Source organism: Amborella trichopoda, chromosome 7 (genome assembly GCF_054954075.1).
Source record: "Amborella trichopoda isolate Santa Cruz 75 chromosome 7, AtrichopodaSantaCruz75HAP2 v2.0, whole genome shotgun sequence".
Lineage (NCBI taxonomy): Eukaryota > Viridiplantae > Streptophyta > Magnoliopsida > Amborellales > Amborellaceae > Amborella > Amborella trichopoda.
Window position 1 is genome coordinate 867485 of NC_142342.1, and position 15764 is coordinate 883248.

The 15764-nt window shown below is 34.5% G+C and overlaps 1 protein-coding gene across 3 annotated transcripts; it reads right to left on the minus strand.

Annotated features, from left to right (window-relative positions):
* Positions 1 to 562: 562 nt before the first annotated feature.
* Positions 563 to 14855, minus strand: SAR3 (SUPPRESSOR OF AUXIN RESISTANCE 3). 3 transcript variants are annotated; one of them, XR_002281320.2, is made up of 7 exons: positions 10769 to 10808; positions 8017 to 10652; positions 7691 to 7814; positions 3723 to 3868; positions 3242 to 3339; positions 1294 to 1626; positions 563 to 851 (listed from the first exon to the last, which is right to left on the minus strand). XR_002281320.2 is itself a non-coding variant. In XM_006894880.4 (6 exons), the coding sequence occupies exons 2-6, from the start codon at positions 10627 to 10629 to the stop codon at positions 1431 to 1433; spliced, it is 3177 nt and encodes a 1058-aa protein (XP_006894942.2). In that variant the 5' UTR covers positions 10630 to 10652; positions 14592 to 14855; the 3' UTR covers positions 563 to 1430. The 3 variants fall into 3 exon arrangements, 2 of the variants coding, with proteins under 2 accessions (XP_006894942.2, XP_088728098.1); XM_006894880.4 differs by lacking the exon at positions 10769 to 10808 and adding an exon at positions 14592 to 14855 and having other exon boundaries at positions 563 to 1626; XM_088871972.1 differs by having other exon boundaries at positions 563 to 1626.
* Between the last annotated feature and the right edge of the window lie 909 nt (positions 14856 to 15764).

Genomic DNA, 15764 nt, shown 5'->3' on the forward strand with positions numbered 1-15764 from the left:
CCACCCACAACCCAAACATTATCTACTGGCAGAAATACATAAAACCATCAAAGGCACACCTTGAAACACTGTCGAAAGATTTTATATTATTACTACAAATCTTTGTAATGACCTGAAATTTTATTTTTATCTCTGATTATAAAATTTAAAGCTTCAAAAATAATGTAAATAGAACAGATCTATAAATACTTGATAATCTTGAAAATTGACACTCCAAAAATATAGTATAAGATGCACTATTTCTAATACTTAAAATCCATTTTTTATGATATTCATATATCTTGGGGTGGAAATGATCGATTTGAGGATTTAAAACAACATCTTCTAGTGAAGTTTTGAAGTGCGGCTTACTTTGATTGTTTAGAGCCTCACCCTTATATAAACTTTTCCCTACTTAAAAACAAATACATTCAGAGTTTACACCAAGGAAATCAGAGAGAAATATAGTAATTTCTTATGAAACAAGCGTTGATTTTCCTCATCACAATAAAGCGTTGAATTTTGTAATTTCCTTATACTCAATACAACAGCTAACATTATCACCAAAAAAAAAAATATTGACTTTTACCATAATGACCATCATAAATGGCATTCACGTTCACAGTAAAATATACATCATAAATGGCATTCAAGTTCACAGTAAAATATACAGTACCCATTTGAGATATACAAAAACTGGGAGCACTATGTCACTTGAGAACAAAAAATGGATGGCAATTCTCATCCCACAAGAAGAAATCTGACATTTCCTTTTAGAAATGTTATACATAAATTATCTACTTGCACTGACCAGCAAGCTCTAAATTACTAAACAACGGTGAAGACAATTAACAACATTCAACGCAAAAATCCTGTTAAAGAGCAACATGAAATATAACCACTTCAAATGGGTGGAAAGCCCAAAGGCTCAGATTTACTTTTCTTTTCCTATTTCAACTCACACACATGTAATAAGGAAAAAGTTTATATAAGGTTGCAACCATACAATGAGCCTCAAAAATCCATCGGAAAAGGTAGTTTTCATGTTGAAAAACCCTTTGATTGATCATCTCGACATCGAGACGTATGACTATGAAAAATAAAAAGATTTTATGCCTCAGAAATAGTGCATTTTACAACATATTATCTATACCGGCCATTTTCAAGATTTTTATATGTTTATAGATCTACTTGATTTTAACTATTTTTTAAATTTAAAGTTTTATAATTATATAAAAATAGATTTTGAGATAATCCTAAGAACATTTTACATCAAAATTATATACCATGATAAAATTTGAAGGCGCATCTTACCTCTACATCTACGGATGCATCCGTATGCCAACTGCACCGATGTAATAAAGGTCCAATTCTAAATGATATTCATGTCATTATTTCTTCTTTACTCCCAGATTGTGCTAATTTCATCGATTAATTTGATCACACGTCTTCTATGATGCAACTTCTGATAACCAGAACGTAAATACTGAAATAGCATCTTGCAAATGGCAGGACCGAATATCCTCAGGCATGGGTGCGTCTAAAATGGTATCCAAGCAGCTCAGCTGTGATGAACGAGTGGAGCCTTTCGAAATTCTAGATGATAGCAATGTGGACAGCTCCTCTGCCATCTTAGAATATGTCCCCCTGCAGCACACGCAAAATGAGCTAAACGTCTAGATGTCGAAAGTTTTGGGGGCATATTTAGTTATTTATATCCACAAGAAAGGGCAAATGAAACTAATCTCTCCCTCTCTCTCTCTAGAAAAAGTTTATATAAGGTTGAAACCTTATACCATAGAAAAAAAGGCATGCCTCAAAAACCCATCGGAAATGGTTTTTCTGATGCTAAAAAACCCTCTAATTGATCATCTCAAGATGAATGTAAAAAAAATAAAAAAATACTTTAAAGTCTCAAAAATGGTGCATCTTGTAATACAATAATCTAGACCATCCATTCTCAATGTTTTTATGTATTTACAAATATTCTTGATCTGTAGCATTTTTTGAGTTTTAAATTTCAAAATTAGAGATGAAATAGTTTTTCAGGTCATTGTTGGAATTTCTGACACCAAAATTGTATCTTTGGAGGTTCGCCTTACTTGGTTTGTTTAAGGTTGACACCTCATACAAACCACATGTCCACACCCATATATATATATGTGAGGTCGTACTGCACAACAACCCCCACAGGCAAAATAGCTACTCGAGAGGATTTTTTTTATTCAAAATTTTGAGAACCATCTAAGTATAACTAGATGACTGTTTTCAAAGAAAAATAATTCGATTTTGAGTCCTTGAACATCTAGATTTTTCCCTCCACAAATCAGATGGCTCCTGTGCAATATTGGGCAGTCAATTTTTTTAGGCACACAGACTACGAGTTTTTTTTTCTCTCTTTGAGGTTAGTCAATGGGTTCTGAGATTACATTTCATAAATTTGGCATCTAAAAAATATTTCTAGGATGAGCCGTCCGAGGGAGTAGATGGGAAGTACACACCCACTGTAGTAGGAAATCTTTTGCCTGTGTAAGTGTGTGGGTGTGTCTGTACGGACACATCATATGTATGTACCCAGAGACATAAAAGAATGTGTATTAAATTAAAAGTTCAAGAAGAGTAATCTGAGATTGAAAGCTTAAGATTCTAACTGGTATATCAGGAAATAGACCCAAATATCTGAATCTTTCATGAAACTATAATGGACTTCCCTAGAAGCAAATAATTTAAGCATATTAAAAAATAGACAAGAGCAGCATGACAATCCGCTCTCGCTCGCCGCTACTAACGGCTCGGTTGATTTCCCTTCCTTTAGGTACTTGGATGTTTCAGTTTGCTAAGTTTTCGAAGTCCAAAGAGTGCACACTAGACATAGAGCTTGGATACGGTAACCCGATCGGAGATCCGGGCAAACCCTGATACTGATCAAAAAAAGAAAAAATTTGGCAACCCCTATAATCCTATGTAGAGATCCTCAACTCTACCTACCTAGAGTACTGCCACTTCAAAAAGTTTGAACAAATTCTTCACTATTTGGAAATGGTGCTTATGTCCACTAAGAAATTGGATATTTCTCCCATATTGAAAAAGAACAGGGTTTGCACAAGACCCACATTTCCCCAATTAATAACGTCATGAATAATGACAGCAAACCAAAAAAGAAAAACAAAAATGTAATGTTCAAAATTTCATATCCAAAAAAAAAAAAGGAAACAGCAAAATAAAAAAAACAGCAAACTCTAATTTAAATATGATCACATACCTTGCAGCTGGGAGTAATCTGTTTCCCCACACAGACAAAGAGTCCTTTAAGCGACTAAAGAAAGCACGGCACTCATCATTTTTCTTTTCTAAGGAATCCTGCAAAAAAGATCTGTCAACTCTTTTTTGCTCAAATAACATGTAAACATTTGGTAGAAAGAAAGGGCTGACCATTTATTCCAGTACACTAGATTAGTTTTCATGCCAGTATACGCAATTGCCTTGAACAGGATTTCAGAATATGAAGTTGGCAGTGTATGCAAGTAGAATGCATGTCTCAAATCAACTATGACAACTAGATTTACTATGCAATTCAACATTTTTATATAGTTTTTGTTAATATTCTATGTGTTATTTAGCCAGATATGTGTATCAAGATATTCTCTGGTAAAACTTATAGTACTCTTGTTGGCCCACAGGAAACAGCAAAAAATCATTAGATTTTTAAAGGAAAGCATGCGATTGTGAAATGCTTGTCTTACAAATTCAGCCATTGTGTTTTCATCCTCAAATGAGCTCTTTAGAAGGTAAAAGTAGATATAAATTCCAGCACCCAAGTCCCAATCTGCAATCTCTGATTTGTGCCCCTCCATGGAGATTGCAAGCCTCCAAATTTCTGAATGTTGTGCTGCATCGAAAAATAAAAACAGGGATTAGTTTTTTTTTTTTTTTTACTTCAGGAGAAAACATATCCTTAAAAGTAAAGCTCTGTCCCATTATAAAATAACTGTCCATCCAGCACTACAGTTAGAAAACTTCGGAATGAAACTTTATAGGAGAGTGCGTGTGTGTTTTGTTTCTCTTACTTTTTTTTTTTCTTTTAGTGGGGTTTTTTTTTGGAAAATTTTCACATAGAACCCAAATTCCTCATATTATTTCATGGTAGAAACCCAAATTCCTCATATTATTTCATGGTAGACCCTCCTTCCGTTTTTTTTTCAAGTAGCACAAGGAAACCCCTAAGGATTTCACCATACCCCCTCATCTCTTATCTCTCTCTTTTATTGACTTTTGACCATAAAAATTAGCACCAACAAATCTTGTTATATCATTTCAACCCAAAAACTATTTTAATGGGTGGAAAGGGAAAAAGAGGGTTAAAAAAGTTTTTGGGTTGAAATGGTATAAATATATTTGTTGGGGCTAATTTTTATGGTCAAAAGTCAATAAAAGAAGGAGATAAGAGATGAAGGGGTATGGTGAAATCCTTAAGGGTTTCTTTATGCCGCTTGAAATAAAAACAGAATGAGGGTCTACCATGAAATTATATATATATATATATATTTGTTGGGGGGAGGGGGTTGGGTCGATCAGCAACAAAAGTTGCATACAACGAATAAAGCATAACGTGTTCATAAGAAACAAATTAAAAACTGCATGAAACAGCCATTATGTGCATTGGGATGTCAAGAAGATTGGGGAGAAATACTCTTTTATACCACTGTTTTTCATTACACTAAAGGGCCGTTTGGATACCTGAAAATATATTGTCTGTTAAATATATTACTGACGTAATACATTATTACGTAATACATTACCTGTAAATGGATTGTTACTGTTTGGGTAGTATTTAGATGCAACCTGGGAAATACATTGTTATTGTTTGGCTATGTATGGAAGAAATATAAGAAATGCATTATCAACATTATACCAGCACGTGCCTATAAACTATCATTTCTTTTTTTTTTGTCACAAAATTCCACTAAGATGCAGAATTATCATTTATTTCTTTTTTGTCACAAAATTCCACGGAATTAAAATCATCATCACACCATTCCAAAAAGATTTATAATAATAACATCATCACCATCCCAAAAAGATTTTCTAATAATAACTTGTATCATTTTACAGTCATCATGACACCATTTCCTACTTATGCGTTTGGCACTTGCATAGAATCACATGTTTTCTAACATGATATTGGTTTCAACATGATAAGTCATTGGAACAATATGATTGGAATAACAAGATTTTATTATGATAAGCCTTATTTTATTTATTTTTTATAAAAGTCTTTCAAATGTCTCTCTATATAATTTCAAATAAACAATAAATTTATGATACTAAATTCAAAATCTCTATGATACGAGTTAAAAAATGGGAAGAAGTTTAATTAGTAAACTAAAAGGTTTGGTAATTGCAGTATAAAATTTAGAGGTATTGGAGGAGACTAAAGAAGTATGTTATTTCAATTGAGATTTAGTAATCTCTTATGAGTATTATGTTGTGTAAAATTTTTTATTATGATTGTATTGTGTAATTTATCATTGATTACTGATTTTTATTTTTATTATTTTTGTTTTTATATGACAGCTGATGCCTTCAGATAGGATTCTGTTTTGTGAAAGTTTTTATTATGATGTGTTGTGTAATTTATCATTGATTACTGATTTTTATTTTTATTATTTTTGTTTTTATATGACAGCTTATGCCTTCAGATAGGATTCTGTTGTGTGAAATTTTTTATTATGATTGTGTTGTGCAATTTATCATTGATTATTGATTTTTATTTTTATTATTTTTGTTTTTGTTTTTATATGACAGCTGATGCTTTCGGATGAGGGGACGAGCTTAAAAAGGGATGGATCACCTAGTTAGTATGAAGAGAGAGGGCTTACTAGATAAGATTTTTTTAATCAAGGATAGGGTAGGAAAAAATGTATGCAATTCCCTAAAATTAACTGGTCAATCCCGTAATGGATTTCCTGATTTTTGGGGAAATCTCGGGTAATCTCTTTTTATTTCCTTACGATTAAGTGTAGCCAAACACTAGAAATACCATATTTCCTTGTAATCTATTGTCATGTAATAGATTTCCAAGTACCCAAACGGCCCCTAAATGTTACCCAGGTTAGCCCACATAATTTTGATTTAGTCAACTCAACTTGTACCCTATAACTGCACTTCAATAAGATTCGGTAAAATGAGATTCATGAGTTGTAAAAAGTGGTCATTCAGGGCATCAACCATATACTAATTTTCAGTTGCATTCTACTCAGAAAATTGCATTTCAAGCACATATAATGGACACGTAATGATACTCCGGGCACGGTAGTCACAACATAGGCAAAGTACCACTAAAGCATGGAAAGCAAATTATGCATTAGGCTCATTAGCATGACCATAGTGCTTCATTTTTACATGGGAATATATCATTAAAATGGTCAAATCACCTGAAAAAACCAATAAGGTGGTTAAATAATCAATAGTTACAATAAACTGATTAGTTTTTAAAAATCTTTCCGTTAAAGTACCACCTCAAGTATTATGTTAAAAAACCCAAATTGCTCTTGTTCCGGGTTTGCAATCCTAAACCAAAGAAAGAATTTTGGTAATTTGACCCACTTAAGTTATTTGAACCAAATGACCTAAATACCCTTGTTCATTCTAGATTCCAAACGTAAACATGTTTTTCCATTAAAAATCTTGTTTTCGATTTGGAAACTAAAACAAGCAAGGGAATGTAGGTAATTCAGCCCTACTTAAGTTACCCAAACCAAAAGGCATAATACTCTGCTTCTTCTAGGGATTTTTGTCAATGAAACACATGATCTGGGTTGCGATATTGAGATCATTCGCCTGGAGTAACTTGAGTGGCCAAACTCCCAAAATGTGAGCTTATTCAGGCTTCCAAACCCAGAGAAGGGGGGTGTTAGGGTATTTTCTAATATATAGTTGAGGATGTACCTAAGTGAAATGATTTTCAAAACGTAACCACTTTGTTTTACATTGGTTGATTTAACCACCTCAATAAATTTTTAAGATGGTTTGACCCTTTATTGATATTTTCCCTTTCCATATTTGCAGTCACTCTCACAAAAACAGAGAAAGAAATGTATTATTTATGTCTAATGGTAAAAGAAATAGTGAAAACTAAGCTATTTACTTCTTTATATATTTGTTGTAGGAGAGAACTTAGTATGAATTTATTTTTTCTAAAAGGAAATTAAATAAAAATTTTTTTTGAGAAAAGTATGAATTGGTAGCCTACACAAAGATATACTAAGCTCTAGCTTTAACAAATTTTCTCTTAGAGGTAACAAAGTGCTTCTGGTAGGGTCTTTGGAACTTGGAAGACAACAATACCCTGCGGTACTAGAATGCAGCTATATATTCCTCTGTTTGCTTCTGAACATTTATTTCATTTATACAAAACTGACAGCCATGAAAAAAAAAAAGGGGCCAAGTTTTCCATGTCAATTCATAATATAACCAGCTCAGTCCATCAATGCTCTACACCTCTACCTAAAGTTGTCTCTAATTTTATTACCATGAAAGAATGTGTACATATTCATACTTCACAGAAATTCAGCTCAAAGACATTGGACAAACACTTTTTACATGCTTAGGTGCCGCTTGGCTACATGATCTACATTAAAAATATGAGAAATCCAACTATCTTGAATAGTTATGCAGATACTATCTAAACTAAAGAGAATTCTACACTTACAGGACAAAAACAATGAATGAGATACTGAAGTCATGAAAATTGAATGTGCCCTTTGCCAATTGGAACTCTCAAGCAGATGGTCAAGCGCCATTGATAGATCTCCATAATATTGATAGTACACTGCCTGCATCAATCAAGAAACAGGACATGAACAAGACAGAACCAACAAAACAAGACTCTATACCAAGAGGAGGACAGAAACTCTATATACAAAGGCATCTACGACTTCTAAAAATGAATGCTGAAATGTGAAGTAGGCAGTAAAACATAAATAATAATGCTTCGATGAAAACTGACAAATAATTATTCAATGCAAAGAAGCATACCAAAGCCTCATGCATCCATGCAGATGGAATCCCTAAATCTTCAATAAATTTGCGTTGCATTTCATGAGAACTCCATGTCTCACAATACTGGAACAAAATTTCCCTGATGATGCTAGCATGCAGATGTGGATGATCATCATGCTGGGGCATGTGGAGAACAACATAGATAGCCAAATGACACTGTCCCAAACATAGCAGCTGAGAAACAAAGCTCATGTCCAGCACATAAAAATCTTTATAATCCAAAGCACCAATAGCTTCCAAAACGGAACGCTGATGCCAAATCATATGATAGTCCAATGCATCATAGGTTGATGAAGGGGAACTGAACATAGTTTTTAGAATTGCCGTGCTGTTTGCTCTGTTAGCATGAAGAAGCATAAGATAGTAGGTCAAGTCAAAATGGCCACCAAAGTTCAACCCAGTAGCTTCTTCAAGAGGACCTTCATCAACATAGAATGGGATGGGATATGGGGCTCTTCCTTCATGAAGAAGCTGCTGATAAGTTTGAACGATAACGGGCAGTGAAGTGTCAGGGGGTAGGTGATACCACATCAACAACCCAAGGTGCCTTTTCCAATCCAGTTCCGAATCGAGAAGAGCACCATGTATATTTCCAGAGAGTAACTCATATAACTTCAACCTTTCCTTCTCAATGAAGTTGAAGTCCAGCCCATCCATCTTCCAAACATCGATTTGTGCAGTCATATCAGAACGATTCACCATTGACCCACCAGCTTGGCTCAGCAAACAAGCCATTCTAACATCTCCCTTATCAACAGCCAATTCAACAGCGGCACCCAATTGCCGCCCCGTCAAGAGAGAGAATATGGTTTCCAAATATCGTCCCTCATTCAGACGACTCATCTCTTCTTGTACACGGTGGCAAACACTCTCTTGCAACCAAGAACTGAAATCTGACCTCCGAATAAGTGGCTCCGCTTCTGACTCAACATCTGGATAATCTACCCTTTTGTCAAGCATCATGTCCATAGCATCATCCATCTCCGCTGACTCTGAAGAACCTTTTGCTTCTCTCTCTGAAAATAGAACATTTATCAACTCCCAAGCCATGACTTGATGCATCAATATGGTACGCTCTGCTCTAGATAAGCCCGAGACATCGAGCTGCCTTTCGACAAATGCTACATGACCCCTGCAAACCTCAGGAAGCCTTGAACGGCTGCATACAAGCTTCTGTAGCTTCAATTTGAATGAACCCGTTTCGATTTCAGTGATATCTTGGCGTAACGACCTGTGAAGCCTCAATGGAGAATCAAAACGAAGATTGATAAGATCCTCTTTGACCTTTTTATCCTCATCTCTGACTGTTGCATCAAGTGCAACTTTTTCAATGTGAATTATAGATGATAGTCCTTTGCTGGCATTGACGTCACATATGGGTGTACCACTATGAACAAGTAAACCATTTGGGCCCCACCCGACACGAAACGACCTTCCCATAAAAAGCCCAGCATCTGCTATGATGTTGGAACGGGTACCAATAGGGGTTTCATGTTTTGGGTCCAGCTTAAAGCCCTTAACTTTTGTTGTCTTTGTGGGTGTGCCCTTGTTTTGCCCAATCATGAGAATGTTTCTAGGAGGACTTGCACTCCCTGATTTTGAAATGTAGTCTAACAAAGCTTGCTTATTCGGCAAAGAAGGGCTTAAAGGACTCAATATCTTAAATGGACTTGAGTTACTTGATGTGTTATTTGGACTTACATTATGGCTACTCTTTTTAGCTGAAAGTTGCAAGACAGATCCATGGACCCCACCATCAGCACCTTCTTTCCTAGATGACCTAGTTTTGTGCACAAGTGACCCATTTTCATCTTCATTTTCTTCTCCATTTTGAAACATCAACATCCTCATTTCTTGCATCTTTAGAGGATCAAGCCCGAGATGTGCAGGTAGAGAATGAACTAGGGCACTTCCAGAAGGACCAGCTGATGGGGACACATCCATTCTCATCTCATCTTCTTCATTTACATCTTGTGACACTTCCTTAACAATAGGACCAAGTTCTTGTTGGTTATTGTTGTCAATGGGCACCATATCAATGTCATCTTCAGCATCAAGTCCAAATCTGCTGAAATGTGGGACCAAGAACTTCCATTGATGGCTAGATGGGTCATAAGAGATGAAACGAGCCCCCTGCCTCTCATTAACACCCTTCAACTTCATCCTGAGCTTCTCTAATTCCAGATTGTTTTGACCACCAATAACCTCATCTTTACCCACTTTCACTTTTAGTACTAAGGTAACTTCGGCAGCTTTGTTAAGGCCCATGCCTATCAAAGGCTTTCCATAGCCATCTTCATAAACCACCACCTCTTGCTGGTTAAATTGAATAACTTGATCTAGTTTAAGCCATCTCACATCAGTTTCTCCAAGAAACTTAACAACTCCATAACCCAACCTTCCAACCGTAAAATCTTGAACTCTTTGACAATATCCCGAGTCCACACATTCTCTGGCAGCCAGTTCCGACAATGAAGGCACTGTATAATAGTCACAAGCTAGAAGAACTGGTAGTATAGATTCCATCTCACTGGCATTTCGAGATACCAGGACTTCTGATGTTTTTCTTTTCTTCATGGGGCACATCATGATGACGTTTCAAGTACCAAAATCTACATGGAAACCACATAGTTATTTCTCAGGCCTGAACTAAGAATAAAGCAACTTGAACTAGATATAACCTATCTATTGTTCTGAAATGGCTTTGGGACTGAACTTCATTCCACACCTGTTTTAATAAGAATACTTTGATGAAAACTGGACAAATAGGCTGCCTTGGCCATTTTTCTTAATATGGTAATTCTTATAATGTTGTCATAATGGTTGCATCCTCACAATTGATGAGGCATGTCCACACTATGCTGAACAAATTGGCTGCCTGAATCCATGATTACCTATCAAAAGCAGAGGAAAGAAAAATTGTCAATCACCACAATAATTTAGAAATAACCATAACTTTAAAAAATATTACAGTTAAAACGGTTTCAAAAAAGAAAAAATAAAGAGAATGCCCAACTCTCGTATAAAGTGTAAAATCTAAGGTGTCAATAAAAAATTTTGTTCGGCACCAAGCCATGATGGGTTTCATAGCAGTTTTATTCACAATAGTCAGGTATTAGTTGGATCACCACCGAATAACATAGTAGCTCCCTGTTAAACAATTATAACAGACAAATAATAAACTAATTGCATAGCACAGTCTTAACTTCCATGCAAAACTAGTGATTTATGGAGAATGAGAGTATGAAAATTAATGAAGAATTACTTTTCCCACTAATACAATTAAACAAGACCCACTCCAAGCAGTTCCATTTAATATAACTGACCAACTAATGACTGTCATTAATATCCAATTCACAATGCTTGTGAAGGAACTCATTCCATTTCTTTCAGGGACCAATATATTAAACCTAGCAAAATCACAAAATTTGAAGCCCATAAACCCTAGAATATTATAAACACTAGGTTACCATGCCGCCTTGGAAACACTATGGAACTTACCAAGCATCAAAACCCTAGATCCAGCTTCAACTAAAAGCAGATTACTCAGACAAAATAAGGAAGGAATTTAAGGAAAAAAAACAATGAAAACTCAAAATGAAAAATCAGAAAAAAAAAAAAAAATACACTAACAAAATAGAAGCACTATAATTATACCAAATGCACAAGATTCAATATTGAAATGAAAACAAAAAGTATAGAAATAGAAGCAACTCACCATTGTTTGATATATAACAAACCCTAGATTGAATCCACGACTGAGTCTGAAGCCAAGGTTGAGTACCTATGAGCTTACCGTGACTCGCTCTCGCAAAATATGAGCGCACTCGACAGAGGGCTAAAATCGTCATTCAATGCACCATACAAAGCGAGATGTTTTAGATATTTTTTGAATTTGGATAAAAAATTAAGTAAATTTGTAAGTTTTTCGTAAAATTCTCTCGCCAAACCAAAAACTTACAAATTTACTAAAATGCCTGCATTTTTTATCCAAATTCCAAAAATATCCAAAACATCTCGCTTTGTATGGTGCACTGAATGAGATTTTAGCCCTCTACTGAGTGAGCTCATATTTTGCGAGAGCGAGTCAAGGTAAGCTCACAGGTACTCAACCATGGCCTCAGTCTCAGTCGTGGACTCAATCTAGGGTTTCTTATATATCAAACAATGGTGAGTTCCTTCTATTTCCATGCTTTTTGTTTTCATTTCAATATTGAATCTTGTTCATTTGGTATAATTATAGTGCTTTTATTTTGTTAGTGCATTTTTTTCCTCTGATTTTTCATTTTGAGTTTTCATTGTTTTTCTTCCTTAATTTCTTCCTTATTTTGTCTGAATAATCTGGTTTTAGTTGAAGTTGGATCTAGGGCTTTGATGCTCTGTAAGTTCCATAGTGTTTTCAAGGTTGCATGGTAACCTAGGGTTTATGGGCTTCAAATTTAGTGATTTTGCTAGGTTTAATATATTGGACCCTGAAAAAAATGGAATGAGTTCCTTCACAAGCATTGTGAATAGGACATTAATGATAGTCATTAGTTGGTCAGATATATTAAATAGGAACTGCTTGGAGTGGATCTTGTTTAATAGTATTAGTGGGAAAAGTAATTCTTCATTAATTTTTATGCCCTCATTCTCCATAAATCACTGGTTATGCATGGAAGTTAAAACTGTGCTATGCAATTAGTTTATTATTTGTCTCTTATAAGAGTTACTATGTTATTGGGTAGTGATCCAACTAATACCTGACTATTGTGAATAAAACAGCTATGAAACCCATCATGGCTTGGTGGCGAACAGAATTTTTTATTTACACCTTTGATTTTACACTTTATACGAGAGTTGGGCTTCCATTCTCTTTATTTTTTCTTTTTTGAAACCGTTTTAACTGTACTATTTTTTAAAGTTATGGTTATTTCTGAATTTTACAGATTGGGGTGTTGTGAAAAATCTGTAAAATCGCCAAATGGACACAGAAAAAACAGTTCGCAACTGAGCTCTATTTTTTTTGTAACTGAGCTCTGATCTATTGGGTTGTTGCGAAAAATATGTAAAATCACCAAATAAACACAAAAAAAAGGACTCAGATTTTGTTACAAACTGTTTGAATAATCAGTTTGTAACTAAGCTCTATTTTTTTTGTAACTTAGCTCTAATCTATTGGGGCTGTTGCTAAAAATCTGTAATCTCGCCAAATAAACACAAAAAAAAGGACTCAGATTTTATTACAAACTTTGAATAATCAGTTTGTAATGGAGCTCTATTTTTTGTTGTAACTGAGCTCTGATCTATTGGGTGGTTGCGAAAAATCTGTAAAATCGCCAAATAAACACCAAAAAAAAGGACTCAAATTTTATTACAAACTGTTTGAATAATCAGTTTGTAACTGAGCTCTGTTTTTTTTATAACTGAGCTCTGATCTATTGGGCTGTTGCGAAAAATCTGTAAAATCGCCAAATAAACTAAAAAAAAAAAAGGACTCAGATTTTATTACAAACTATTTGAATAATCAGTTTGTAACTGAGATCTATTTTTTTTGTAACCGAGCTTTGATCTATTGGGCTGTTGCGAAAAATCTGTAAAATCACCAAATAAACACAAAAAAAAAAAGGGACTCAGATTTTATTGCAAACTGTTTGAATAATCAGTTTGCAACTGAGCTCTATTTTTTTTTGTAACAGAGCTCTGATCAATTGGGCTGTTGCGAAAAATCTTTAAAATTGCCAAATAAACACAAATAAAAAAAAACTCATATTTTATTACAAACTGTTTAAATAATCAGTTTGTAACTGAGCTCTATTTTTTTTGTAGCTGAGCTCTGATCTATTGGGCTGTTGCGAAAAATCTGTAAAATCGCCATAAACACAAAAAAAAAAAAAAGGACTCAGATTTTACTACAAACTATTTGAATAATCAGTTTGTAACTGAGCTCTATTTTTTTTCTAACTGAGCTCTGATCTATTGGGCTGTTGGGAAAAATCTGTAAAATCACCAAATAAGCACAAAAGAAAAAGGACTCAAATTTTATTACAAACTGCTTAAATAATCAGTTTGTAACTGAGCTCTATTTTTGTTTTTGTAACTGAGCTCTAATCTATTGGGCTGTTGTGAAAAATCTGTAAAATCGCCAAATAACCACAAAAAAAAGACTCAGATTTTATTACAAACTGTTTGAATAATCAGTTTGTAACTGAGCTCTATTTTTTTTTGTAACTGAGCTCTGATTTATTGGGCTGTTGCAAAAAATCTGTAAAATCAGCAATAAAAGGTATGCTATTGACTCTGATTTTATTAAGTAAAACACATCGATACTATTCGCTGTGGTTAGGGCAGTCGGGGGCAAATACCTCGAGAAAGATGAAGAACACAGATCAGAGCTCAATAGGAAGGATCAGAACTCAAAGAAGAGATAAAGAGAGAAAGATGAAGAAAATCAGACTCAATAGCATACCTCAAGATCAATAACACAGAGAGAATAAGAGCGCTTTGCTTCAAGAGCTCAAGAACAAACACAGATATCAATAACACAGAGAGAATAAGTGTCAATAGCATACCTCAATATCAATAGCAAGGATCAGAGCTCAAGAGAGTAAACCCTAGCTAGGGCTGCGTGTGAAGAGAGGAGTCTGCCTGAGATAGTGGCGTGCTGCGAAGGGAGGGTGGCTCAGCGGCTGAAGATTGGAAGGAAACGAAGTTCCAATTTTAAGTTCCGACATGTACTTTTTTTTACACGCGAGATCATACTCCGCAAGTCGGGACTTTCAATAAATCGGCTTCCTTAAAAATCACAAAAAAAATCGTTTTTATTTAAAAAAGACGGATAAAAAAATAGGATCAATAATATAGATATACCGGACTAGGTTCAAAAAAAATCGGGGTAAAAAAAATCAGATAAATTAAAATATTATAATTTTTAAATTTTAAAAAATTAAAAATTATGTGAAAATTTAAATACTCTTATAAATATCAAACCTACTAGAATACATATTAAAAATAACTATTGCATGGTCTCGCCCTAAAAAAAGAGATTAAATTCAAATAAAGTGGAAAAAAACTCCGGAGAGGGTTTAAACACGGGGTTTTGTGTTCCTCTAAAATAACTACAAACCTTCTCTTTCTCTGTCCCCTTCCCACTCCATTTTATTTCACAGCTAGACGATGCTCTCTCTCTCTTTCTGGTTTTTTGGAGTTGATTTGAGTCATCATTATTGGGTTCATATGAAAAGTTGGTTAAAACCTTAGTTCTGCTCCATTTCTCCATAAGACATTAATGTGCTGTTATTTTGAGCCTATTTAACCTTAAAAGTTAATTTTATGTCATTCCCAACTCTCTCTCTCTCTCGAACCTATTTTATACATTAGCAGATGTCCCATTTGTTCATTGTTGAATCTCTTTTCTCGCTTTCTCTCTCCTACATGTGCTACACAAATTCAAACAGAGGCAAAACCAAATTCAATGTGGTTCCAACCCTTCTGTTCACTGCTTATAGTTTTTATTGAGTAGATATTCTCTCTCTCACTGACGGCCGTTGAAGATGAGGCAATGGAAGCATTGAAATCATGCTGCACAAAAGTTTTTGCAGGGCAAAAGAAACACTCCAACAAAATTTGAAAAGGTAGAAGAAATCACTCGCCTGTAAATAAGAACACTAAACAACAAAATTTGGATGCTCAATGTAACAATCCTAAAATTTCAAAAAAAAAAAAAAAAATGGAAACTTTTAATA

What these genes read in the sequence shown, in the direction of transcription:
- SAR3 (XM_006894880.4), bottom strand. Translation starts at nt 10,629, where the DNA reads ATGATGTGCCCCATGAAGAAAAGAAAAACATCAGAAGTCCTGGTATCT. An exon ending in CATGGATGCATGAGGCTTTG is followed by an intron (nt 7,815 to 8,016) that starts GTATGCTTCTTT and finishes TGATTGATGCAG; the next exon opens with GCAGTGTACTATCAATATTA. An exon ending in AGATTACTCCCAGCTGCAAG is followed by an intron (nt 1,627 to 3,241) that starts GTATGTGATCAT and finishes CGTGTGCTGCAG; the next exon opens with GGGGACATATTCTAAGATGG.